Genomic DNA, 27819 nt, shown 5'->3' on the forward strand with positions numbered 1-27819 from the left:
TGTTTCCAACAAGAGATGGAAAAACACTTAAGCATCCACATGCTTTCAGAATAATGCCATCAGTGTTCTGATGTATATATTTAATACAGTTCAACTTTTAAAATGAGTCTTCATTAAAATCAAAGCGTTGAAATTGAGCTTACAATGAAAAATAAATATAGGCTCATCTTCATGTCATACAGGTTCATCCTTTCCCTCCCCTGACAGTAGAGTCTTTGTTAACAGACAACAAACACAAGAAGTCACATTAAACTATGAGAAGAGCCACCAGGAAACCATGTCTCTGATCATGAAGTTACTTGACCACTTGTATCTATTTTTGGGTTTGGTCACAGCCTGTTGCTGCACAGATACAAAATGTGTCTCTGAGTCTAAAAACCGGCTGCTCTGAGCCACGATCAAGGTGCTTAAAGGACTTCTGACTTGGAGATCGATTTGCTGATTGAGGGACATCCTTCAGCATAGTCACCATGGCAAAATGTCCATGAACAGAAAGGGAAGACCAGCGTGGGTTTTGCACAGAGTGACCTCCTAGTGGCAGCAGCTCCCAGCAAAGAGCTCACAAGGCATTCAGAAACACTGCACAGTCCCTTTGCATCTTCATTAGGTTGTTTTGTCTACAAAGAGTGGCCTTCATTAACTTTGTGCTGTCACGGTACCTAGAGATTGTCTGGTCAGCTCACAGGGTTTAGTCCTGAGCTCTGCTATCTGATGTTCCGATTTAAATACTCTGGACAGCATTTCCAGTTCTTTTAAGAAATCCTGTAACAAACAGATACAAACCAGAGAACCCTTATTAACAAGTGCCAACCAAGAGGCTTAGTTCAGTTTTCTAGTTAAGAATTTTACATGGTTAGAGCATGTTGCTGATGGTTTTCCAGTGCAGAAACACAGACAAGCTATGCAACTGATTGCAAAGACAAATGCCTGTAGGTGTACATGTTCAGTCTCCCTCTAGCCCGCACACCCTTCTCAGGGAAGGTCACTGCCACAGTTTGAATGGTTAAGCATCTCCAATATGCAGGTGCTCACCAGCCTTCAAATACCACCCATTTTTAGCAGGGAGTTGGGCAGTTTTCTACATTTTAACTCTGGCTAGAAAAGTCCGAGTGCTCTCACATTCTTGTGGTAGCAGGCAAAGAGGTATAGATGCAAGTCTGCTCAGTTAAGATCTTTTCCAACATTGCCATCCTCAGCTGGAACATGGCAGACCCATTTAGGCTAGGACGGAGAGCTGGTAACCATGCCAGCTGGTCTCCAAACTGCAATACAACTTCCTTGGCACTGTCTGCACTGCAGGGGCAATGGTGGGATTCATACAACCATAGCTTTCAGCCAAGCACTAGTAACAGAAACAAGGCTGTTGGAAGCTAGTCCTGCTGCTGCATTAAGCAGGAACTATAGACAGGGAAGATTATGGGCTTCATAAAACAGAACTACAAGGGTTGACTGTCGATGTAGCTTTACTTTTTATTTCACTTATTGTTCACACACATCTCATTACTTACTGAAGGCCAAGGGACCTCTTCGAGGCTATGCAAGCAACTCTCTATTTCACTGCTTCTCATTAGTTCATGTTCTACAAGACCATGAAGCATGAAAAGGAACAAATCCCACTGCAGAAGAGAAAAAACATCAACAACTCAAGAAAAAATAGATTTTGTGTTCATTTCTTTATCCTTATACAATTCATGTTTTCCTGTGTGGATCAGGATGTGGAGAAAAGGAACAAAAAGATAAAACACATTATTTATGTGGGTGTGGCAGTGAAGGACACTAAAAAGCAACATCAAAAATGAGTGCAAAATCCCACAAGTTCATACATTTCTTCGTACCATAAAGTCTCCACATTTCTAATTCTTGGTTTCCAAACACACCAAGTAATTACTTGTTGTGTGTTCAGGAACAGCTTGAAATATTCTTTACTTCCCTTCTGAAATAAGCTGGTTTTACCCTGCAATGAGCCAGGGCAATTTTCAGATTCATAGCTGGCGAATCTCATAACACTCTATCAGCCCTCAACCTCCCCAACCAAATGGGCTGTTTTGCCATTTGTTCATTAAACTGTTCCTTCCTGACAGCCCCCCAGACAGGTATCAAACACCAAGTTGTGTGCAGCCCTCTCTTCCTCTGCTCCTGCAAAAACAACATTAGCTAGCAGCTGACCAAATCCTGCTGGCCTCATTCACACAAGGCATCAGTTAACAATGAGGGCAGGCTCATGCAGAACTCCTGCATGAACATATGAGACCAGACTGCGTAACTGGCACCTCCATAGACTGGAATAAGCTTTACCTCTCGTTGTTTAACTTCTGCAAGATAACCGATGTTCTTCTTGCTGAACATCAGCTGCACAGGAACAGGTGTCCCAAAGTCCTCCTTCCAGACAGAAAGTAGGAGTTTTAGAAGGCCATAGGTGGGATTATTCTTCCTACGCAGCCTCTCAGAGGTCTTCTCTGGGGACTTGATCCTGAGACGCAGAGGGACACGATCTGAAACTAAGAGACAGAAGAAAAGTGAACTTCTATAGCTGCATGTTTTCCTTTTATAGTCATCATCTTGGTCCAACAGCACGTTTTGCAGAGCTGGCATCACTGAAGTAATAATGTTTAGTGAGTGTAAACTAGGAAACATGAGAGGAATGGAGTTTAGAAACATGGAAAATTATGAGCTTTGAAACTATATAAACAAGTGTTACATAGGAAGAGATTCATATTACTCAGATAAAGAATACCATTTGGTTGACATATAGCCCACGTCTTGAAGGCGACTGACTAAATAAAAGTCAGACATTTAATAAAAAAAGGACCCAGCTGTTACTCCAAAGGAGAGTAACACAATAAGACAACATTTAAACCCATAAACAAATTAAATAGTTGTTGACTATACCTAAAGGTGTATACAAAGGAAACTGAAGCTGAACACTGTTTAACTGCAGCTAAACATAAAGAGAAGACACCAGACCCTCCTTAGTACAGTCTGACGGAATGAGGCAGTGCTGCCCCCCAGAATGAAATTCCACAATATTCAGATGTGAACTGTTTTCTTAAAGAATGAACCACGTATAAAACTTCCTAGGGAGGTTCTAACCCCAGAAAATTAGAAGGTTGCCTGAAGGGAAAAGACCTGCATCCAGATCACTAGTAGCTCCCATTGAGAAAAATACTGTGTTTAACACATTAGAGCAAGGGGGAGAGAAAGAAACAAAACAAAAAGATACCCTACAAAAATGCTCACAGAAGTCACAATACACAGAAAACAAGCTACTTCCATTCCTAAAAAAGCCATAAAAATGTAAATAACAGGCCTTTACTTTTAGGGACAAAAAAAAAACCCAAACCCAAACCCAGAGCCATAACTTTTCAGAGACAGAAATACTGGAAAGCATATCACATATTTTAATGAAGATATCAATAAATAAAATAAAAGCCATTGGAGATGTGAATAAGGACACCAGATCTGAAGGATGGTTAGTCACATATGATGCTGTTTTGCAGAAGCTGGAAAGGAGGAAGAGCAACCACCCGAACTGACAGAAAAAATCTGCAAACTAAATAACACCAAAGAGAATCAAACATCTGTGAGTTCTAAATAATGAAATCTCTGACCCCAAAGATTTAAGAGAACTGTAATAACAGATTTGAGTCTTAAATAGCTTATCATGACTGACTTACCCAGCAAAGAAGCCAACTCAACCGTGCATTTTGCCAGCTGCTGTTCTGATGTGGGACACATGAACTGGAAAACACAAAACACAGTTGTATCACTGTCCTCATACTGCAGACTGGACAAAACAGGGCTTTACAAGGGATAAAAATATCAGATAAGAACAGGCAATTTACAGCAAGAGGCACAGAGCTGTAATCAGGAGGCCATTAAAGACTGAAAAGAAAAGATCAGATATGAAAAGGGGATCCACAAAAGGACAATTTTAAGCAACAAGCAAATCTGCACAGTATGAAAAAATGCAGTGCAACTTTGTCCCATTTTAACTCAGACAAAAACCATTCCATTGAACTCAACTGTAAGGTAAGGCAAAGTAACAAGTTTACAGGTACGAACACAGCTCAAGGTGGCCCAAGGGGATGTTTTTGTTGCTTTTTGTACTACTTCTACCTTTCTGCATCGAAGTGTCTGACTCAATCTTCCCAGCAAGCACTCCAGCCAGATGCAGTCGATCACTTCACCCTCATCCCGTGGGCCCACAGCAACACAGAGCACATCCTTGATGAAAGAAGACAGCAGTAATTTACATATTAGTATCCTGCACTTCAACAAATGTATCTTTGGAGGTGACAGAGCAGTTCATAGATTTTACACGTGTGTTTATACACTTTACACACTAGTTCTTGTGTCCCCATAAAAAAGAACTGCTTGGATCTAAGGCTGAAATGAAGTCCATACTATTACCTTCTTTTAAGATATTCTGATTCTCCTTAGTTACAGCTGAATGAAGGTGCAGATGTAGACTGGCAAAAATCTGTCAGATTTGTAGATTCATCTGACGCTTAATTCAGTGTCAGATTCCTAGTGGGTAAGATGGGACAGTCTATGAAGCTCTACAAAACTGAAAGGACCAACAGGAAACACTCTAAATAGAGACCAGAAGGCTCTCCATAAGATGAGCAGGTCTACAAAAAAGTGGCTACTTTGATATGCTGACTCTTTAGCCTAGGGTTGTACACAACCCTCACTACACTATGGTTTCAATGCTACTCAGATCAAAGAAGCCACTGCCATGCTACCAGGAATCTTCTATTTGAGATAGTACTCCTGACCAGGGAACTCTGATCTACAGAGACAGCAAACAGGGAGATGAAAAAGAGACCTTTCCATTGTGCTTCCTAAATGCTCATCACAACCTTTTCATTAAAACCAGAACATCCCCCTAAAAATCAAAAAACCACACACACAGAAAAACCCACACAAACAAACAAAAACCTCCAAAAAACCCCCAAATACACGCCAATGTGGAAAATAAAAATGGATTTAGGGCAAGGTGGGAATTGAACACTATGAACCTTAATCTCGTTGATGATCTGGGAGGGAAACGGAGCACAGTGATGACAGCCTGCAGGGCAGTCCCTTCTCAACTCCAGAGCATCCTCGCTGGGCAAGGGAAGTCCTGGGACTTTCAGCATTCTGTTGAAGGTTGCCTTCACTTCTCTTTTTATTAGTGCTACAAAGAACAGGGAACAAATCCTGTTTACTTCAGCTTTTCTCTCCAGCAAGGCAGACTACTAGCCTCTCATTCTGAGGGCCATGGCGGATGAACAAAGGACAGTTTATACTTTCAACCCCCTCCCACTCTGAGTTCCTGTTATATTTAATGGACAGAGCAGGGGTGGAGAGAGAACCTTAACTCACAGCTACAGAAAGCAGCCACCATTATCACCAGGTACCACTGGCAACTCATCTCATTTGCCATCAAAATACTTCATCAGGTTTACTGAACACAGTAGCGAAGCCAGGAAGCGATGCCAAAGCAGAAAGCTGAATCAGCGTGATCATACCAGCTCAACCACTGTGCCCATGAAAGCCATATGTTTTCTACCAAAAATACGTTTTGACCAGCATCCAAAACACTAAACTCCTGTTGCTGCAAATGGTGCTGCATATCCCTCCCCAGATTCTTGGCACAACCTCCTAAAAAACTGGGTTTTCAGAGATTCTGAAGAGTTGCCAGAGCACTATTACAGAGTAGGACTATAGCTGCCTTCAGCCTGCTGAAGACACACCCAGTCTAAGAGGAGCTTGTTTTACAGAAGATTTGAGAAGCATTCTGTGCATGTGGACAGGCTGTCTCTATCATACATCTGAAGTGCTGAGATAACTTCAGCCTAGACGACATTTTCAGAATCAGCTTTCCACAGCATTCATTCTCACCATCCTATGAGCCTCCATAACTAAGAATCACTTACATGGTGCCAAGCCTGAAAAATCCCTGAAGAAGGTTCTTGGAGCTAGAAATCATTCCTCTTATTCCTAAACAAGGAGGGACAAAGCAACTGCATGCTTCCCACTACAAGAAAAATGAGTAGGACCAAGTACTTTATAACACTGGAATAAATTCTACCCTTGATCTCAAAAAGGGAGTACAAGACACAGATTAGAAGCCCCAATTGAGGGTAAAGAGACTCACCTGCAATGTTAGCAGAAAGCCAGCCACAGGCTTTCTCAGTAGCCAGATCCACTGCAATGTCTTCTGCGCAACTTAAAACCTTTACAGGGAGGATAACAAGCAACAGCAGATTTACCACCAGCCACAGCACTACAGTCAGTGAGAAGTCAGAGGGAAGTCTAGAGGGGAAAAAACTCTTAATTTTGGCATGCAACACTTAAACAGATCATCACCACCTTTGTGGGAATCACTACTCTGAGCGACAGGACTGACCCATTTTGATTTCCTGAAACTCATCAACCCCACCTAAATCCCACCAACTCCTGGCAAAGTTGATACTAAAACAAAAGCATTATCCTTGCAAAGTAATGTAACTTATACACCATTCAAGTCTCAACAATTAGCTATGGACTAGAGCATCACTTCAGCCAATATATCAAGGCAGCCTGGCAGAGGTGAGCTCTTCCTCCTATTAATGAGGCATCAACGATTCCATTGTCTTAAGTCATTAAGGGATAAGTGAAGCAGGAATGGGAAAAATGTAATGACCCAGACCTTTAGTAAGTTTTAGTGAGAATACATACTGCTGCAGATGTCTCTTCTGGCAACAACACCCTTACCGCCTCGGGACCTTTCTTTTTGCAAAATCTGCAAGAAAAGAAATAAAATGTGCCACAGGATTAGTCAAAGTTCTTGGACAGCACTCAGAGGTTCATTAATGCAGCAACTTTCACACACTCTCTGGTTCCAAACCCAGTTGGAAGAATGCAGTGAAACAAGTCAGACTAAAAGAAACAGACAGGGAAAGAACAAATTGCAAGCTACCAAGCTGCAATATTCAGTTTTCCAAAGACAGAGAGATAAAAGAGCTGCAGTGGATGTCCATTTGGAGCTGGATGCAGAGGGATACATAGCACCTTTATTCATTCCTACAAATACAGCATTAACTGGCTGGAGGCACAGCAGACAGTCACCCTAAGAAGAGCAGAGGTCAAGGTTTATAATTACCAGAACCCAAGCAGGCCAAGCCAAATTAGGCTTACAGATTCTCTAAGTGAGAAGGGAAGGCACAAGTTTAAATAACTTTTCCTCCTTACTCTCTGCCTTTGATGAGTGCCTGGGCCCCTTCCTCATAGAGATGAGTGCACACCTCTTCAAGCAGCTTGTCATGATTGGCATCCTCCTCCTTCACTTTATCCTGCAACATGACTTCAGCCCTTTGAACCAACTCTGCTACCAGTGTTGCTCTGTAAAAAAAACAAGAACACTCTCACAGACTGACATCAGTACAATCAATAGCAGTGCACACTGTTACCAACTGGTTTCCCCTATTTAGGAGCATACCCATCTCGGATGCAATACATCACCAAAGAGTCAAAAGCCTTTTGGTTTTAATACAAACATATGTGGTTAGAGGCATCTTTTCTGGCAGCAGTACCCTTACGCTCTCAGTAGATAGCAGTCAGAAGTTCAAAGATATCAACAGCAGCCCACTATCATCACCAGCATTCCTTGCGGGCTGATACCGTTTAATGTCTTTAAGTTGGACAACAGGACAGTACAAATTCTCAGCAAGTTTATGAGTGATATGCTTAGTCATGGGCTGCCATTCAGAAGGACTGGGAGGGCAGAGGAAATGGCTGACAATGGGGTGGTGACTGTACACCTGTACAGGCTGGGGTCTACTGGCTATGGAGCAGCACCGCAGAAAAGGATCTGTAGTTCCCAGTAGGCAAGCCAAATGAATCAGCAGTGTCCAAAGAAGGCCAACCTTAAACTAGGCTGATGTTTGCAACAGCACAGCCAGCAAGTCAAGGGAAATAACTGCTTCCCTTGCTACTGCGAAGCTGCATTTGGAGTAACGTGTCCATCTTTGGGACACCAGTATGAGACAATTCGTGTGACTGAAGGAGAAATGAAAAAAAATCATTTAGGTAGCTGGGATGCTGGAACACATGACCTACAAGGAGACTGGAGAAGATGGTTTCACTTGGCCTGGAGAAGAAAGGAAGGTGAAGGACAGGTTACAGAGAAAACAGAACAAGACTCTCCCAGGAAGTGTGCAGCTAAAGGTTGACAGGCAACACACCATCACTTACTTGATATGCTTAACACAGTTGGATCCCACCCTCTCTGCCACAAATTCAACTGTTCTGCGTAGGGAAGGAGGCTGGTTGTGGAAGAAGGCCTGTTCCAACTCTGCCTGTTCAAAAGAAAAGTGCTAGAATTGAGTAAAGGACTCTACCCATATCCTCCTCTCCTCAACACAGGAATGGACAGAACTTCTATCTGGAATTGTGCTGAAAGGAACACAATTTTCCTATGCTAGAACCTTCTTCTACTGTGGCATTCAGCATCCCTGTCAAATATTTGTTCTCTATTTCCTTCTAACCATTTAACCAAAAGCTCATTAACCAAAAGCAAATGCCTAGTAAAGGGAAGCATGGTAATGTTCTGACAGCACCTACTAGTAGTGAGTCACCACATAGGGTTTGTTTTTGGAAAGAAAGGATCTTCTTCTTTTAATTATAGGCTGGTAATTCTTGTAGGGTCATACACAGTTCATTCTTTCAGTGAAGGCGCAGCTACAATCTAACCAAAACAGAGTATCAGAAACACACCAACATTTTACAATAACAAAGAGGCAGACAGAAATAGGCTAGTTGTTCCAATTGCAAGAATGCTTCACAAAAGCATAGAATGTTTTGGGTTGAAAGGGACCTTAAAGCTCATCCAGTTCCAACCCCTCCTTAGAGGCAGGGACAGTTTCAACTAGACCAGGTTGCTCCAAGCCCCTTCTGACCTGGCCCTGAACACTGCCACGGATGGGGAAGCCATGGCCTCCCTGGGCAACCTGTGCCAGGGCCTCACCACCCTCACAGAGAAGAACTACCTAGTATCTAATCTAAACCTCCCCTCTTTGAGTTTACTGAAAGATCTTAACACCCACATGGTATCCCAACCACATGACTATAACAGAAGAATGAGGAGTAAGGATACTTGACCATTACACACAACATTCACTGCTGCCTAGGCCCATGCTTTTCTTCCCCTGTCATTAGGACACCACTGTGTACCCCACTCTTACACAAGCAGTATCTCCTGACCTGCTTCCCCTTGTGATCCCCTGATTTCATTACCTGCAGTTTCCGCTGTGTGACAGAAGCTTTGGGTGCCAAGGACTCTGCAGCTGTGGGAGTGATTTTCCTTATAAAGCCACCATTTTTTGCTCCACTACCAGCCACAAAAGAGGCAAGTAGTTTCCGCAGCTCCCCTGCACAGAAAAACATGCAAAAGCAGTCATTGTATCACAGTATCACAGTATGTTAGAGATTGGAAGGGACCTCAAAAGATCATCTAGTCCAATCCCCCTGCCGGAGCAGGAACACCTAGATAAGGTTACACAGGAACGTGTCCAGGCAGGTTTTGAATGTCTCCAGAGAAGGAGACTCCACAACTTCCCTGGGCAGCCTGTTCCAGTGTTCTGTCACCCTCACTGAGAAGAAGTTTCTTCTCAAGTTTAAGTGGAACCTCTTGTGTTCCAGTTTGTACCCATTGCCCCTTGTCCTATCATTGTTTGCCACTGAGAAGAGCCTGGCTCCATCCTCGTGACACTCCCCCTTTATATATTTATATACACTAATAAGGTCACCCCTCAATCTCCTCTTCTCCAAACTATAGAGACCCAGCTCCCTCAGTCTTTCCTCATAAGGGAGATTCTCCACTCCCTTAATCATCTTAGTTGCCCTGTGCTGGACTCTCTCCAGCAGGTACCTGTCCTTCTTAAACTGAGGGACCCAGAACTGGACACAATATTCCAGATGCGGTTGTCCCCATAGACAAGGGAATACACCAAAACTCGTGAGAGATTTTCAAGTTGTCAGTCCTGTTTCCAGAGCAGATTCTCTCAGCTTCAGTCAGAAAAGCAGAGGGACATTCCACACATTTAACTGGCAGAGCACAGCAAGGCAGGAGAGGCTCCCGAGACAAAACAGGAGGCTTCCAAAAAGCTCCCTGGCACATAGTAGGACTTGCTCAGAAGGATTAGGGAGCAGTCATTCCTATGCACCCCTTTCAGCATGGCAAGCAGGAACTGTAAAGTCCACAAGGACAACGAGGCAAGCACAGTTACACACCATTCCAACAGGGTCAGGAGAAAATACCTGGGAAAAAGCTTGAAGACACGTTCAGCCCCTACATTTCATGATGCATGTTTACCACAGGTTTCCTAGCAGCTAAATCCCAAGAAGCAGAGCACCACCCCACCATCTGGAACTCTATTGTCTAGAGAAGGATTTCACCGTGGCAGTCAGATATCAGGAAAAAGATCTCAAACAACCACCTGATGAAGCACCAGGGCATAAAAGAATTCTTTCCCTCTGCCTGGCACCAGAAATATTCTTAAGGATCAAGGCATTCCTCACAATACAAACAGCTCTCCCTATACCTAGGGATGGAAAAGTTGTATGCTCACTTCTTTTAATGAATGCTTCCTTATAGTTTATGACAGAATCAGTCCCCCTGTCCCTCTGCATTCAAGCTCTGTAAATCAACTACCCTGACTGTGTAGCCTCCCTTCCCCAGCTTCTGTTCACAGCTGCATGAGCTTCTGTAATACCACTGAAATACTACAAGGTTGATTCATACACAACTGAGACCTGAAGTTGTGCAGAGGGGTAAGAAAGATGATCCAACGACTCACAATGCCAAAAGACAAATATAAATAAAAATTTAAAATATTAGTAAATATATACTAATACATTTTATTTCTTTAGCAAATATAAATAAAATACTCACCAAGATAGGGACAGCAGGTATAAAGTAATTGCTGATCCACCAAGGGTACAGAGTCCTGGTGAGAAAAGGAAGGAAATGCTGAAAGGACACAGCAGGACAGTCAGAAATCCCAAACACATGGAAGCAGGCAGGTTTCACAGCTGCCTTTCCATGAAAACAATAAAAATAACTGGATTCCAAATCCACAGTAAGATTAGGAACTTTGCAGCGCAAGTGTTCAGTCCAGCCCTGTAACACACAATGAGCACTCTACATGCAGTTAGTGTAGCTCAACCTTTCCTTCTGACCACTGCCAAAGCCCAACTGGAAACTGATGGTAGTTTGTAGTAGAACCAGGACTGCTGCCACAGCTACTACTCACGAAAGAGAAACCTACCCACGGAGGAGAATAAATGCAGCACATCTGCTTCCACAGGTGTCTTCATCACCCAGACTCACTCAAACTGCACTGTGGAGTAATGCCACGCCAGTAGTACACAGCACAGGCAGAGGCATAAGGGAAAAGCAACTTCAGACCACATCCACATGGGCAGTGTACACTCATTTGGGGAGGGGGTGGTACCAAACCTAACAACAAAAAGCAATCCTCCAGCATAACTGGGCACCTATTCTGCAAGCCATTGCAGCAGACGAGAGGGCTCTACCTGACAAAAGCCCCAGAGCTGTAACACACAGTTTACAATCCAGGATGCAACGCAATTGAGGTACTTGGACGGACTGGGGCATCACATCCATTGGCCTATGTATGCTCAATGCAGCTGCATTGAAGCCAAGCTCCTGATGAAATCTGAAACTCCTGAGGATGTTAGGTCCACCCTCATCAACAGATTGAGAGGACATGCTACTGCTCTAACTCACCAAAGCCTGAGCAGATGTCACAGTATCCATCATCAACCGCTCCTGCCTGACATCAGTGGTAAAAAACAACTCTTCAGGGATTGATGGAACCTGAAACAAAACTCCCAGCAGTTACAACCCAAACAGCAGTCAGTAACTTACACCATTTCTGACAGAGAACAATAAAATCTTATCAACCTCCCACCCACAAAAAAACAGCTAGTGCTAACTACCCTCTCTGCCCTAAGAGTCTTTCCATAAAATTAAAGACTTAGTTTGATCACAATAACATAAGCCACCTTCCTTACCCTCACTTACAACATCTTGTACCTTTTCAACAGGTTCCTGCTAAGCAGTTACCTTATTTCTAACTGGAGGCAAAAAAAGGATTTTTGAAGTTCACCACATACCATCCCTTTATCAGACAAAAATTCCCCAGTAATTCAAGGCTGCCAGCTAGCACTCCATCTTTGCACAAGAGCTTCCAATTCTAACAGGAATCAGCTGACAATTTGATTACAAGGATGCAGATTTTTAAGTACAGAATGTATTTCAGCAGTAATTACAGTTCCTATTGGAAAGAAAATATATCTTGCTTCACAGAATTCCACTAAAGGAAAATAACTCTCCATTAGAATACAGAGGATTCTTTAATCCATTTAAATATTATTTTCTATTGAATTGTGTGTCCTGCTTTTTTCTTTAGGGAAGAAATGTGTCCAAAAGGAGACTCTACCTGAAAAAGCCAACCCAGAACCGCAAGGATCAGCAGCTTGTTCAGGAAACTCATCTCCTTATCTTCAGAAGGGACCATTAACCTGTCAGGCAGCAAAAGCAACAAGAGAGAGTGTTAGATTTCAGTAGCTCTATTTTCATCACAAAAAGAATTCCCAAACCACTCACTTTCTAATTATTTTATTTGTCCCCATGTACACATTCCTTATTTGTCTGCCTGACCAGTGGAGAGCAAGCTCTACCTTTTTGTACATATGCATCTGAATAACATGCTGTTGTAAGAAAAGACTGTATTAGGTAACTCCCAAGAATGTGTCTCATGTATATGAAAACTAGGGCATTATTTAGTCATAGGAGACCCTGTAGGTTTAAGGTCCAAATTCAAGGTTTTAAATTCACAGCTGCAAATGCAGAATGAGTGAACACAGATTTAAAGAATTTTGTTTACTTGATGAAAAAACACATATTTAAATTAAATATTAATCTCTGAGTTTAGGATGTGCTCCCTTTGCAGCTTTCTGTAACATAAAAGTAGTTCTCAAACTAGGGAGAGCGTGCATTCTCAAACACCAGGCATCTCAACTAAGCAAGCAGACCTTCACAGGAAAGTTCTTAACAAGTACCCTTTCCTAGGCTCTTACCTGTATACCTGCAGCAAGAGACAAAATACTTTCCTGTAGTAATCAAGGAAAGGAGCAATATGATCCACAAGGGAAAGGTACTCCACAATCCAAGGAATAGTGAGGATGGAACGATGATCCTGAATAGATTGTCTCAGAAGCTTCAATACATCCAGTACAGGCAGGGTCTTAATAGACAACAGAAGTCAAAGCAGCAGCTTCAAGTTACCTTTTGATACTTAAAGGAAAACTTAATCTGTATTTTGACTTTTCTTTCTAGGATTTCATCTTCTGTACAAATAAGAAGCGACTTCAGGGCTAACGAAAACCAGGAACTGGTTTCTCTGTGCTTCTTTGCAAATGAGCAGAGGTAAAAACCACGCTATGATGGCAATCAGAGGTCCCACTGGGACTTTCAAAATAAGGGCTATAAGTCTGACTACATACAAGTGGAGCCAAGGTGTAACCCCTGTCTCCTTGCATTCAGTATGACATACTGTGAGGAGATGGGTGTGAAACCAAACCAAAAACATTCTTGGTAGGTGGATTTTATGCTAAAAATACAAGTCTTCTTAGCTAGATCAGAGCTCTGGTATGACAAGCCCAGATTAGCAGAAATAACAGAAGAGTGAGTACTTCTTCACCAATGCATTGCTCACTCTTTTCTAGCTTCTACAAGCTCCTCTGTCCTTTGTTCCCAACCCAAGAATACGCAATAGGGGCACAAAACGGTACAACATCATCACAGGAACCACGGGCTTGCTCTGAAAGGGCATAACTATTGATAATCCCCTCCCCGGATTAGAAAACCTGCCTGTCAAGCAGAAAGTATCACTGGATTTTTTAGAAGTTTGGTTTCTCACTTGGTTTCTCAAGGCTACTGCAGAGTCTTGCAAGTCTCTAGTTGGTTGCTCCACAGTGCGATATGGCAAGAAGACAAGAAAGCCCAGGAACTTGGCGAGGAGTCGCAGGCTTAACAGGACCACAGTGAAACGCTTCTTTTCATCCTGAAATGAAAAAAAACCAAGCTGGGGCAATGCTACCCTAAACGGGCAAAACAACTACCAACAGAAAACTTCCACTCCCTTCATGTAAAAGGGCCACATACCTTCATCATTGCTTTTAATAAAGGTAAGTTTCCAAAATACATATTTATCAAGCATTTTAAATCACTTCTGCTTCCACTGCTTCACTTGCAGCAAGAAGAAATTAATTCAAGAGCTTTCTAAAACAAGCAGCTGCTGAATCACATCTTCATCTTAACAACTCTAGAGTCAATGAGACAGCAGAGAGCTGATCTCATGTTGCCTCCTTCATATCATTACTGCTGTGCAAGTCTTCATGAACCTTTGGCTGCTACTTTGGTAATAGGCTATAAGCTGTAACACCTCTGACAGGGACAGATGAGTGAAGAAACGGATATAAACAGGGCTGACTACAAATTCATTCTAACCAAGATCTTCATACATGGAAAAGCAACAAGGAGCTATTGCACCTGAATGCAACAACTGGAGTCGCTACTTCATGGACCTAACACAGGGCACAAACATCCTAAAAAGAGGCTCTCACTTTCCAAACTATTGTGCATCATCTCTTATGACACAGTCCTATGAAGCACCCTGAAGCATGGAAGCAAACAGCAAGGGGCTCAGACATCCATAACAAAGTTGCAAAGTTACGACAAAACTAAATGAAGAAGCTCTTGTAAAAACAGCAGTAAAAACTCCAGGCAACTCACAATCAAGCCAGTAATTCTTCGGGTACTGGAACAGCTTGGGGAAATTCCTGCCAGACGTGTTTGTAAAAAACGAGCGTACCTGCTCATCCATATCTGCTTCCCCATCACTGTGCTCATGCTCCACCAGAGTAAGGCCATTCAGTTCAAGTATCTTCAGGCACAGACTATCCATCAGATGCTGATTGAACTGGTAACTTCAGCAAAAGATGAAGATGAGTCAGACTGGGTTGAAAACAGCAGTAAAACCTCAACTAACACACTGCAAAATTTCACGCTTGTCCCATGAGTTGTTACAAGCATCAGCACACATCCAGTGTAACAGGCTGACAGAAAAGAAAGCAAAGGGCAAGTCTAGTACTGGTTAACACCCCCTTCTTTTCCACTCTTATTTTGTACTTTTTTGAACAGATGCTATTTAGTAAGTCCCAGCATAAGGATAATAATATGGATCTGTTGAAGCAGAAAGCTGTAAACTAACTCAAGATTCAAATCTCCCATCAAACACAACTCCTCCATGCTGTGGATTATGAAAAACTTATTAAACAAAACCATGAACCTTTATCCTGTAACTCCTTAGCTTCATGCACTATCACACAAGAAACACTTGGCCAGCCCAGTGCCCTTGTTAGGCAGCCTTGCATGCCTTGACACTGGGAAATACTGATGGCCTGTGACAAGATATGGTTTTACAGAAGGAAAATGATTACCATATGGTCTAGCGTAATGTAGCATACAAATACATTCCATGCCCCAGACACAACCTGCTTATTAACACGTTCACCATGCGTGTGGGCCAAGAACACCAAGTGTGGTATTATGCAGCTTAAAAACACTTCTGCTATGCTTTGTCTAGGTTACACCATGCCCCAAGCTCTCCATACAACTCTCAACATGCTGATGTTCCCCACTTGCACGCACATTCTACAAAGCAAACAGCAGCCATGACAGCTAACCTTCCTGCACTGAGGATGAAGTCCCTGAAGAACTGCTGGCACCCTGGGAATGAAGGGGGTGGACAAGGTCCTCTGATGCTCTGAGGAACAACAAATCTTTCCTGCAGCCTCTTCAGACGGCTCAGATTATCAGAACCAAGCATATTAAGGACATCCTGGTCTGGGGTGTCTCCCGAGCTTGCGCCACCACCAACCGGACCTTTACACATCTTCAGGAGACAGAAAGAGTAGGGAAGCAGAAAATTTGTAAGAAGGCATCATTTCACTTAATCTCTCACCCCACATATTCCCCCTTCTGCAAGACTTGGTTTTCAGAGTAATCCAAGCATGACCTTTTCAGGCAGCCCATGTACAGAAAATCTCTCTTACACATGCTAAAACATGTTACCCACCTTGGCTATAAACACGTGGCCTAGATGTCTTGACAGATGGAATTCTGACCCTATACATCTAACTCAGGCATACCTAGCAGGCTACACATGGATATGTGCAGAGAACACATCACTGGCATGGTCTTTACGAACCACTCAGTAGGAAGATCTTTAGCTCAGCCTCCAAAGACTGTGATACTGCACTATACATTCCCACACTAGGTTTTCCTAGAGTTTCCATAGAGTTAAATAAAGTTAAAGATACGCCCTTCCCGCATCTTTAGGCTCAAAGAATCACTACATTGCAGTACTGTTTTATGTTTGCTTTGCTATCCAAAAAGAATTCACCAGTAAGCCAGCCATTTATAGAGAATACACTGGTGTCTATACTTCAGTCAGAAGCATCTTTTCTTCCTTCATTTCTTCAAGTTACAGTGAAGTCAGATGATGCTTGAAACTGGCCAAAAAGACCCTGTAAACTACAACAGCAATACTACATAAAAAAGAGGCTGTTGCAGTGTTACACAGGAAAAAACTTTTTGCTGGTAATACACTCATGTTTCTAATCAACATATCTGAGAGCTGCATCTGATAAATGTCAAAAGTAATAACCATGAAGAACGAATTCTTACAGCTTATGATGTGCTCAGCACACCTTATTCCTGATTTATGCCTGATTTACACAGAGTTCATTATTGTTTATCACTGGAAAAGGAAGGAAATTCCCATCCCAAAAACTTGGCTCTCCCAAAAATGTTTCAATAGGAAAATCTCAAAGAAACTTGCAAGACACAGTTTGTTTTCTCAGGTCAAGGGAGGATGAAATCAGCTTTGACGCGCATCTTCATTAAAAGAACAAGTAATTTACCTGGATAAGCTGTTTCTGAAAAAGCCTGGCAAAATGGCTGTGGTTGCAGGTTGCAGATAGGTGAGCCATCATGGCCCTGTGAAGGGAAAATCACAAAAATGCTGACTGGATCTCTGTAGCACTAAAAGAAGTGTTGTAACCTCAAACTATACCAAAAGCATAAAATAACTGCTTTTAGGAAAGTATTCTCCAAAGGCCACTGCAAAAACCAAGATCTTTATAACCAGGTTTCCCATTTGCTGACCATGGAAGCAAAAATTCTCCCTGAGCACCTGCAGAGCAAACACAGGTCTGGAGTAAAACTGCTGTCTTCCCTTCCTGCAATAATGCTGTTATTTAAGAAGAAAATCAACTCATTCAGCTCCTACTCTCCCCTCTGCAGAGCAGTGAGTTGAGAGTTCACACATATGCAAGTAAGAAAACAGCAATAGCAGTACTTTTGATGCCCAAAGAGAAAGAAAATTGCTCAGTTTAAATTTGAGAAAGCCTTGAGCCCCACATGGGCCTTGCTCTGCTCCTGCAGTGAAAGTCACCTACATACATGTAAACTGACTAGGCTGATGGTTAAGACTAACAGAGAAACCTGCAAGGCAACTGCTTCCAAGACCATATATACTCTATTCTGATAAAACAACAAATGAATAAAACAATTTGCTTAAACAGGAAAGAGTGACATTTATCTTGTTTTCAGAGCCAATACTCTAGATTCCTCTGAAATGATTAGAACTAAAAGCTTCTGAGAATATAATACACTTGCACATGGTTAAGAGGAGTGAGGCATTGGAAACATGAAATGCATAGTGCTCAGATCACAACATACTGGTTTTGAGTGGCTCTCTGTTGCTAGTCACAGAGAACAGAGACATAAAGAGATTGATCAAACTAGGCTCTTGCCATTTATGGCTTGTTTAACAGAACAGTTAATACTTTTAACTAGGTACACGGATAGTATCTTCCAAGCAGCACAGGTTCTTACAGATTAGTGCAGAAGACTGCAGGGAGAACACGGAACTTCAGATGCCAAGTCCAGCATACTGCACCAGCAATTTAGCTACATTAAAGAGCTATATAAAGCTGCATACGACTCCTACCTGATCTTGTTGCCCAAAACTCTTTCAAAGTCCCAGCCAGTTTTTTCATGGTTATCCTCCCATTCTCGCAGCAGTTCATAAAATATATCCCTGTGAATCAAGATATTTAAGGGCATGAATTCCCACATGAATACCCACAATATTCAATCACTCCTAAATTCCCCAGCAAGAATCTATCTCAGATTAAATAACTCGAGCCTCTAAGAGCTCAGATACCTTTGCACAACTCATTAATGTTAGCAGTACTTCAGTGAGTTTCCATTTTTCATGTCTCAGACAGCAAGTGCTTAAGCTTGTTATGGCCAGGCTCTGATGGAACGACCAAAACACCCAATACCAGACATAATGAAGACTGAGAGGGAACAAAGAATAAGCCACATGAAATTATACCTATGAGAAGAGAAAAAAGGACCAAAACAACTTGCCACACTTCCCTCACTCTGCTGCTGCAAGCACGGAGAGATGTGGCAGGAAGAATCAAAGCATACCAAATTTATATGCAGAAGCAATCCAGGAGGGTGACACTGTACTGGTATTTGCCATAAGTCTCAATAACTCCTGAAGAATTTGGTTGTTCTTTTCTAAAGACATTAAGCATTTCGCTCCTGTAGTCAATATGGACAAAGACTTCTTTTTTTCTTAATTGAAGTGAAATTCAAAGTTTTTCTACAGCATGCAGAATACATGAGACATTCCTACTACCCTTTGTTCACAGTCATGGGAAGATTATGCCCTGTGAGAAATACAGTAACAGTAGAAGAAATTTACCTTTGTTTCTTAAATATGTGAAATGCTCTGTCACTAGGAAAGTTGGAGCGATTGTCAGTTTCTGGCTGGAAGGAAACAGACTGCACAGAGCATGGCAGCAGGAGAGACACCTGTGAAAAATATAAAGGCAGCCATTAGACTAACATAAGTCTCTTAATTTATCCAACAATCTGAGACCTAGAAAAAGCAGGGAAAAGACGTGATGAGGAAACCAAGTATCACTAGTTGAGCTGTTCAGACAATAGTCACATCCCAATTGCTAACTGCTAGTACACACCAACAGTTTTACAACCTACATTACACTACGGCAGCAGAATGACACAACATTATGAGTGCAAGCATCTTGTCTAAGAAATTTCTGCACAACAGACTGCAACTAATATAGATAAAGCATAGGAAGAATGATCTGCAAACAGCTCCAGTGTACCTTCAAGGTAAGGCTCCAGAGAACACAGGACAGTGGATGCCAATTTCTGTATTATTATTCTTTCTCCTGTTTGAGAAGTCTACATCTTCAAGTAACAAGAGACCTCCATTTACAGCTTAACTAAAAAGCTCAGCTGTTGACACGCCCTAGTCTCAGGAAATACACTGTATTTTCTTTGTCAAGAGTAGCCTCCACTTTTAAAAGATGGAGGAAACAAGATACAAAATACAAGATACAAAATAGGCATTCTTACCACCCAGATTTGGTTCCCTAACCCAAATGATTAGATCAGGAAACCAGTTTTCACAAGCTACATTATCTCCACTAAAGCTTCATTTGCCTAAAAGGAGTCTGTAGCTATGAAATAAACCCACTTCTTCCAAACTACATTCTGATATTGCACCCTAACCAACCATTCTCCTGGGATCTCCAAAGTGAAACTTGACGCTGTCAGATTTACTGGCTGAGGTCAGGGCCTGGAGCACAATGCAAGGCTACCAGTGGCAAATCAGAGCTAACAATCACTGGAGTTAGCAATTCACTTGCCCACTGACCAGAAAAAAAAGCAGCTTTTAGACACTTGCCAAAGATGACATGACAAGACACAGTGGAAGGAATACAATTTAATATTAAAGCCATCACAAATAAAGGAGCAACAACACAAAGGTTTGAAGCAACAGTCAGTTGAGATCTGCCAATTTTTACCTTGGCTGTGCTGCTTTCATAAGCCCGCCTGAGCCTCTCATGCAAGCTGGGAGAAAAAGATGCAATCCGTTCGTTTTCAGCCAAAAGCTTCAGCATCCCCTTTTCTAAACGGGAAATAATTCTGCCGAGACAACATGGATAAAACACAGACAGACATAAACAACACATGATCAGACATAAAGAAACACTTAGGCTCATTTTTTATGAGACTACCAAGCAGACTTCTAAGCCCCAGGCACCCAGCATCTGTAGGGACATTTTTTATTGCTGCATCTCATGACTTTCCCATTCTTGCATAATTAGACTGAAGTTCAGTAGATAGATCAGTGCGAGGAAAACTCACAGACATCCAAATCTGTGTCAAGTTGTATGTTTTGAGGGAAAATTAACAACTCTGTGCCTGGCAAAGCTCTCAAATCCAAGCACACTTGCTTAATCTCACACACTTCTGCAGACACAAGCAGAGGGGGAAAAAAAAGAAATAAGCAACTCACTCATACTGATAATCCAAGACTTGAACAGCAAAATAAACACAGTTGTGCACACTTCGGAAATGCTGTCTCCCTGATGCATCTAAGGAGAAAAAAAAAAAAAGAAACATGAAACAACAGCACCTATCACCATTCATAAACTAAAAGAACAACAATTAACTCTGAAGGAAAGTTAACTCTCTACAAAAAGTAGATCAGGCATCAACTGATGTTCCTGTAGCTGGTTAGTTTTGTTCCTGATCTCAGCCCTAAGAATCAGTGACTGGCAGAAAACAGGTCAATCAAATTAGGGCATTTGGGTGTGTGTGTGTGTGTGTGTGTCTTGCCTTAAAGCTACTCTTTGGGGTTTTTTTATATCCATAAAGCACCCACTGCATCAAGTTTATGTCTGAATTTGACAAAAAAACCCCAACAAATACATGCCTATATGGATATATCCTGTGCACTCCTAATCCAACCTTAAATTGGTTGGATCCAACAGATCAAGAGCACTTTTGAGATGCAAGGACCAGTGAAGGAGAGACTTTAGTATATCCATCCTTCTCTCTGAAAGTCAGCATTAACAAGAAGCTACAGCAATCTGACACCATCACAGAAAATCAGATACAAACTACCTACGACCCCACCCTATTATATTGTGGAAACAATTCCCATACATACATGATTTTTGTCAGCATCTCAGATTAGTCCTAGTGGTCAGAAGGCACTTTTATGGAATTTAAGATGAACTGTCCAAGCTAAAGGGAACTGCTCTCTATCACATTATCATGCCATGGAAGTAACGTTCTTTACCCTCAGTACTGCTGCTTACCTTTACTTCTTTCATTGACTTCAAGGTCACTATCCCCATCTTCTGCAGTAGAAGTGCCTTTAGATGTCAACAGCTGCAGAACAAAAAAGAGCTCCAGAAAAATATTTGGTACCAGGTTTTCTGTAAGAGAGGAAATGAGATACTAAAGCTGTATATTCAATATTGACCTGCTTTAATAAACAAAGCTGAAAAGATAAGTACCTACTTTATTGCACAGCCAGCAAAGAACTCCATCCCCACACATAGCCACAGTATAAATCAGTATGGGTATTATAGGAAAGATGTGTTAGGGAAGGATCTGGGTTCAGACAGGACCATAGAACTTCAGCCTACTGGAGCTCAGAGTACTGCATCAGGTTCACCTCTTTCCCTAAACTTTTACCTAGTATCCATTTATTCTAATAACTGTATTGGCTTAGTTTATTTTCCAGATGTTGTTTGTACACTGTAACTGTCCCACAACTTGCACTTCTCATTTCCCTCCCAATACACATGCAAGTTCAAAGCTCAAAGAAAGGTCAGTCTCACATCTTCTGGATCTTTACCTGCTATACATGATGAATAGAGCTGTGCCAGACACTCCAATTGTTTCTTGCAGGAAACTTTAGTAGCATCTGCACAGGTCACCAGATGGTTTTCAGCAGGAAGGCTAGCACTGCGAGTGTAGCTAGGCTTAGTAGGAGTACCAGGATCAACAGATATCCCTGCAGGAGAAGACGCCTGGTGCTGCAACTTGCATCTGAAATTCAAGAGCAGCAACATACCATGTAACTGAGGATGACACACAGCAGCCACGTGGCCAGAAGAGGTCTTTCCCTTGCAGCCTAGCAAGAAGGAATTCCTGCAATAACTATCCATGTCACTTACGCTACCTAAAGCTGCTTTTAGCATGATAGTAATTTAACTCATCTTTCCTTAATGAGAAAGGATCTTGGGGCTAACAATCAAAAGACTCGAAAGAATGGCACTCAAATTAAAACTCTGCTAAAACAGAGTGGTACTTTGACCAAATTATCTAACTAATCAATGTTATTGCTTCTCATCTAAACTGCTATTTGTTAAGGACATGGTTCACATCCAAACCTTCAGAGTATTTATTTCTAAGTTAATGATGCCCTGAGAAGATCCAATATCACTAAGTGGAAAGGCAATGCCACAACTGATTAAATCCCATACTGACAAGTTAAACAACAGAAGGAACAAACTAATTGCTGGATTCTAAATCAACAGTGATCACTCAATTAAATACAGAGATACTGTTAAAAAAGATACATACAGAGAACATCCAAAACACAGCCTGCAGAGAAGCAGGCAAAAAGCCAGTAACAGCAATATCAAATGATTGTTAAATATTCCAGTAGAACACCCAGCACTTGGATAGTCATGCCACTTCTTACCACTGTCTCAAAATTACAATCTTTAAAAGTCACTTTAAAGGCTGTGGGGAAGACAGATACGTTTTTAACTGCAGCAAAGAACTTTTTCTGTTGGCGTATCTCTAGTGGAACTGCTGGAATGAAGAATGAATTAGTCTCAAAATGGATGTAGAAAGGTTATTTAGTAACATTTCCATCACATACACAATCTTCAAACACAGCCTAATTACAGCAGCTCAAAAACACTTGCTTTGCCTGTGCAATCTAAGGAAAGCTGCACAGGAGCACATGTGCAAGCCCATGAAGAGGCAATCTTAAAGAAGCAATGAGGACTGACTAAATCCCTGAAGATACAGTGAGCATCATGGTTCCGGAGTCAGCACCCCTCTAAAATGACAAACATGAGTTAACTGCATTAATATCCTAGTCTGATACCAGAATCACACTTGGGTTTTAGGCAAATTATAGTTTAAGGACCCCAATATCTATCTTGGATATTCTTCTGGTCATCTCCACTCTGACCTTAAGACAAAATAATTAAGAATTAACACAAGCTATCACCACCCTGCTCATACCATACCGCTCTTTCTTCAGCATCTCCCTCTCCTCTTGAAGGCTGTTGCTTATCATAGACGTAAGGTTTCCTTCCGGGACAGCAGTAAAGGCCTCAATGTTTGTCCCAGATGAAAACTGAGCAGCTGGAGACCCGCTGACAGGCGTAGAAGTAAAGCACATCTTTGGTTTTGAGAGGGGGCGCTCAGCACTTACAGGAGTTGGGTTGATTCGCCTTGATGGTTTGCTTTTGCTGAAAAAGTGAGAAGCAATTCCACTGAAATCAAGCTAACCAAGAACAAAAACATTAGGTCTCCAGAAATACATGCATGCAACTCTTCCAGAAGAGCCTGATACTAAAACAAAACTGACAACCGTGACAAATTAGCTGATCTAGGAGCCCAACAGCCAGTCCCCGGGTGGTGTTTATTATACCATCTTCCCTCTGGACACACACAATAGGATAAACTAGTCAAGGAACAGTAACCTGCAGCACAATCTAACGGAGGCAGCAAGGCAGACTTGCTCTTACTTTGTCCAGCCAGAGGCAGCACCCATGGGTGGAAATTCCTCCAAGTTGTTAAGATTTAGCTGGCTGGGTAGGGATCTGGCAGAAACAGGAGGCACTTCACTCCGCTTCCTTCTCCCTACACCCCACGATGCACCGTCACTCTTTCCATCTTCCTCTTCAGTAAAGCAGTGCCCCAGATCCCGAGCTACCGGACGGCCAGAGGCAGTGACTGAGCCTTTCCTTCGGCCTCGTCTTGCTGGCAAGGCTTCAGGTGTGGCTGTGAGGAAGCTGCCCAAGCTGGCCTTCTGAGATGACCGCTTCTCACCGTGGTTAAGCAGAGGGCTGTACCCAAAGCTTGGGCTGCTGCTGGAGACCATGCTAGGGAAGTCACCACAAGGGCTGGACAGGCTTGATCCAGAAAAAGAAGAGGAGCTGCTGGATGCCACAGCAGGAGAAAAGCTGGTATCTGTGGTGCAGGTAGTTACCGAAGTCCTTTGGGAAAAGAGCTGCACACGGCTGCTGGTGGCATGGCCTGCCCTTCTTTCTGATCCTGTCCTTTGGCTTCCATGGGCCTTGGAATTAGGAGTTTTAGCAGGAGTAGAAGGTCCATTAGTCAGGATCTGGCTGGTCTGCTCCCTTAAAAAATTTAGCAGAAAAGGCACAAAGTCTTTCTGAAGCAAACTAAGAGATACAAGCTTCTCGTGGATGTGGTTCTCCTGCAAGAGAAGAGGACAAAGCATTAACATAAAGAAGCTGCCCGATTCCTTTTGTCCATGTGCCCACTCTTTTAAGTAGTAACTGTGGGACTGCAATATCCAGTAAAAAACGAGCCTGACTTGTCAAAGCAGGTCACTGAAATTCAAGGGACGCTAGCACTGCTCACAGATCTGAAGCTCGGTCTCCACACAAGCCATTTCGTCAGAAGTTTGCAGAGGGAGTCATTCACTTTGGTCTCTGACTGGGAAACAGTGGAACTGTTCCATGGAAACATCACTAATACTTACTGAAACTAAGGCCAGTGAGAACTGGAAGCAACTGGCAACTCTAAACCAGCATTTCAAAGACTGAAGCAGCTAATTCCAACAGAAAAACCTAAAATGCACAAGTTTCTTTAGGAATGCCACCTGCTTCCACAGAGGGGTGCTGCAACAACAACCGTTCAAGCACTTTGACTCCTGCCATACCAAACACAAGACTGAAGCTGCTCTTCCATTTCAAATAAATTACTTTGCTCCCATGAGACCTCACAGAGGTCGAAATAGAGACAGTGCGACTTTAAGGTACCTGAAGTTTATACTTACGAAACTTAAAACCCAAACCAAAACAAACTCAACACATTTAAAATCTAAACAGCTGGTAGTGATCTTAAAGGGTAAATCCATACAAAAAAGACCTCACATTACATGCATAGTTCAAAGTTTTGCACACTGTGTACAATTTCTTTTGTTTCTAGCACTGCACCAGGTCTCCCTTTCCTCAAAGCTGGATTCAGCAACATTTACGAGAAGCAGCTCTCACAGGCAACAACTTATTCCTTATTGTTGAAGCAACTGCAGACATATTCCTCTTTATTTGTGTTCACACCTCCACTAGATGCAAAGTCCAGAAAGCAAATGCTATTTCTGAAAGACGTTTTTCAGTGAAACCAGGCAGTGACAGTGTGGCCATGACTGGACTCCTACAGTCCTTGACACCTATGCTGAAATTCACATGTGACAGAATGAGACCAATTCAGCTTCCTGGAGAAGCAGAAGACACTGACATCACCTGGATAACAAGCTGGACAGCCAAGGCTCACTGCTTTAGGATTCCATCACCCCATGAAAAAACACAGGTCAGAACACAGTCCACAAAGGTGTGGGAAAACCCAACTCCTTACCAGCTCCAGTACAAAACTGCCATGAAAGCTGGAGCAAAATGTAGCTTGCCATTTCCTGGGGTATCCCCCCGAGTTTAGAATCATAAAATCATAGAATTGTTGCATTTGGAAGAGACCCTCAAAGGCCATCTAGTCCAAAACCCTGAAATGAGTAAGGACATCGAATCATAGAATGTTTAGGGTTGGAAAGGACCTTAAGATCATCCAGATAAAACCCCCCGCCAATGGCGAGGGACACCTCACACTAAACCATGCCACCCAAGGCTCTGTCCAACCTGGCCTTGAACAGCACCAGGGATGGAACATTCACAACTTCCCTGGGCAACCCATTCCAGTGCCTCACCACCCTTACAGTAAAGAATTTCCTCCTTATATTCAATCTAAACTTCCCCTGTTTAAGTTTGACCCCGTTACCCCTTGTCCTATCACTACAGTCCCTAATGAAGAGCCCCTCCCCAGCACCCTTATAAGCTCCATTCAGATACTGGGAGGCTGCTATGAGGTCTCCATGCAGCCTTCTCTTCAACTAGACCAGGTTGCTCAGAACCACATCCAGCCTGGCCTTGAATGTCTCCAAGGATGGCACATCTACCACTCCCCTGGGCAACCTGTGCCAGGATTTTATCACCCTCATTGCACAGAATTATTTCCTCATGTTCAGGCTGAATCTCCCCTCTTCTAGTTTAGAACCATCACGCCTCATCCTATCGCAACAGGCCCTGCTAAACAGTCTCTCTCCCTTAGCACAGAGGCACCAACTGCAGTCTGTGCTATGCACAAGGTCAGGAGTTTCTGCAGCTGACTTTCCAGAGCATAATCTGCTTTCGCTCATCTTCTCTGTGCAAGTTAACAGAAGTCTGGTTCCTCCACAGCCGGATAACAGCGATCCGTCAGCAGCGACCAAGCTTCCTGCATGCCTTTTATCCTTCACACCCCTCCCCAGCGCAGCGGTACTTGAGCTGGCAGCGGCTCAGGCTTCGTAAAAATCCACAGGTCTGCTCCTGCAAGTCACCGTTTAAGACAAGTTAAAATGCTAGTCCCTTCTTCCCACACGAGTTTAGGACGACAGCGGTAAGTGAGTAGTAACTCGTGTGGGTGACAGCAGCGAGTTCTGCTTTTGATCACTATATAACATGCTCCGAGGGGCTTAAGCAGAATGTGCTTTACTATAGGCTAGTGGAAGGCGTCCCTGCCTGTGACAGAGGGCTGGAACTAGATGATCCTTAAGCTCGCTTCCAAAGCAAACCATTCTATGGCTATCGGTGAAATACAAGCTCTCACAGTCTATCTATCTGTGGTTACAAGCACTCTTACTGCCGCAGGAACCCAAGCTCTCCAGCCATACCCCACCAGAAAACGCAGCCTGCAAACCCCACGAGAACCGTCTCCCAGCGCTGACAGACCCTCCCCAACACACAGGCGGCACCAGCAGCCGGCCGGCAGCCGCGGTGCCGTTAGCACCGAGCGCCCCGGACTGAGCCGTGCCCCGGCTCCCCGCTCTCTCTCCGGGACCTTCCCCGCCAGAAGCGCCACCCGCCATGTCCCCGCGCTCCTCAGACACCCGCTGCCCGCCGCTCCGCTGTCACACGAGCCCAGAGGCGCCGGCACCGCCTTCTCGCCACGCTTCCCGAGCAGCTACCGCCAGCTCCCCCCGCCGCCTCAACCCGGAGCCCGCAGCCGCCCGCCCCAGCGGCGCCGAGCTCGGCCCCAAGGATTTGAACGGCTGCCGCCGGCCGCCTCGCCTTCCCGCCGCGCTGCTCAGAGCCCGCCCGCTACTACAGACGGAGCTCGGCCCCATGTCCCGGCCGCAGATGGGCGGCCCACCGGGCCCCGGTTTGTCCCACGCGGGACTCGCCCCTCACAGCAGCGCGGAGGGGCCGCCCCCAGGGCCGGAGCAGACAAACTTTCACGCACGGCCCCGCCGCCCCGCGGAGGAAGGAAGGCCGGGCGGGGGGCGGGAAGGCAGGAAAGCCGAGCGGACGACACGACCCGCCGCGCGTTACCTCAGCTGGGCGGTGGCCGGCGCCGTGCAGGAGCCACCGCACCACGGCAGCGACCGCCACCTCCTCCCGCAGCAGCAGCTCCAGCACGGCCGCCATTCCCGGCTCCCGCCGCCGCCGAGCACGCGCACAACCCGCGGCGGGGCGGGCCCGTCGTGTCCCGTCCCC

At 43.7% G+C, this 27819-nt stretch overlaps 1 protein-coding gene across 3 annotated transcripts; it reads right to left on the minus strand.

The window, feature by feature from the left end:
* Nucleotides 1-43: 43 nt before the first annotated feature.
* CDAN1 (codanin 1) lies at nucleotides 44-27819 on the minus strand. 3 transcript variants are annotated; one of them, XM_061343726.1, is made up of 28 exons: nucleotides 27655-27819; nucleotides 23794-24488; nucleotides 23290-23514; nucleotides 21879-22072; nucleotides 21334-21453; nucleotides 20526-20604; nucleotides 20032-20152; nucleotides 18900-19009; nucleotides 18132-18221; nucleotides 17041-17116; nucleotides 15802-16010; nucleotides 14928-15042; nucleotides 13974-14117; nucleotides 13132-13298; nucleotides 12492-12573; nucleotides 11777-11866; nucleotides 10919-10973; nucleotides 9262-9395; nucleotides 8221-8324; nucleotides 7219-7368; nucleotides 6706-6769; nucleotides 6143-6221; nucleotides 5022-5179; nucleotides 4117-4224; nucleotides 3675-3738; nucleotides 2296-2498; nucleotides 1509-1616; nucleotides 44-762 (listed from the first exon to the last, which is right to left on the minus strand). In XM_061343726.1, exons 1-28 carry the CDS (start codon nucleotides 27748-27750, stop codon nucleotides 637-639), a joined length of 3966 nt encoding a protein of 1321 aa, XP_061199710.1. In that variant the 5' UTR covers nucleotides 27751-27819; the 3' UTR covers nucleotides 44-636. The 3 variants fall into 3 exon arrangements, 2 of the variants coding, with proteins under 2 accessions (XP_061199710.1, XP_061199711.1); XM_061343727.1 differs by having other exon boundaries at nucleotides 21879-22053; nucleotides 23274-23514; XR_009723954.1 differs by lacking the exons at nucleotides 44-762; nucleotides 3675-3738 and having other exon boundaries at nucleotides 2296-2492.

The sequence above is a fragment of the Neopsephotus bourkii genome, unplaced genomic scaffold, assembly GCF_033783945.1.
Source record: "Neopsephotus bourkii isolate Nb327-2 ecotype Australia unplaced genomic scaffold, CSIRO-AGI_Nbou_v1 NB_1825, whole genome shotgun sequence".
NCBI lineage: Eukaryota > Metazoa > Chordata > Aves > Psittaciformes > Psittacidae > Neopsephotus > Neopsephotus bourkii.

What these genes read in the sequence shown, in the direction of transcription:
- CDAN1 (XM_061343726.1), bottom strand. Translation starts at nt 27,750, where the DNA reads ATGGCGGCCGTGCTGGAGCTGCTGCTGCGGGAGGAGGTGGCGGTCGCT. An exon ending in AGTCAATGAAAGAAGTAAAG is followed by an intron (nt 20,605 to 21,333) that starts GTAAGCAGCAGT and finishes TTTTCTCCTTAG; the next exon opens with ATGCATCAGGGAGACAGCAT. An exon ending in TTCTGGGTTGGCTTTTTCAG is followed by an intron (nt 11,867 to 12,491) that starts GTAGAGTCTCCT and finishes GTTTTGTTTCAG; the next exon opens with GTTCCATCAATCCCTGAAGA.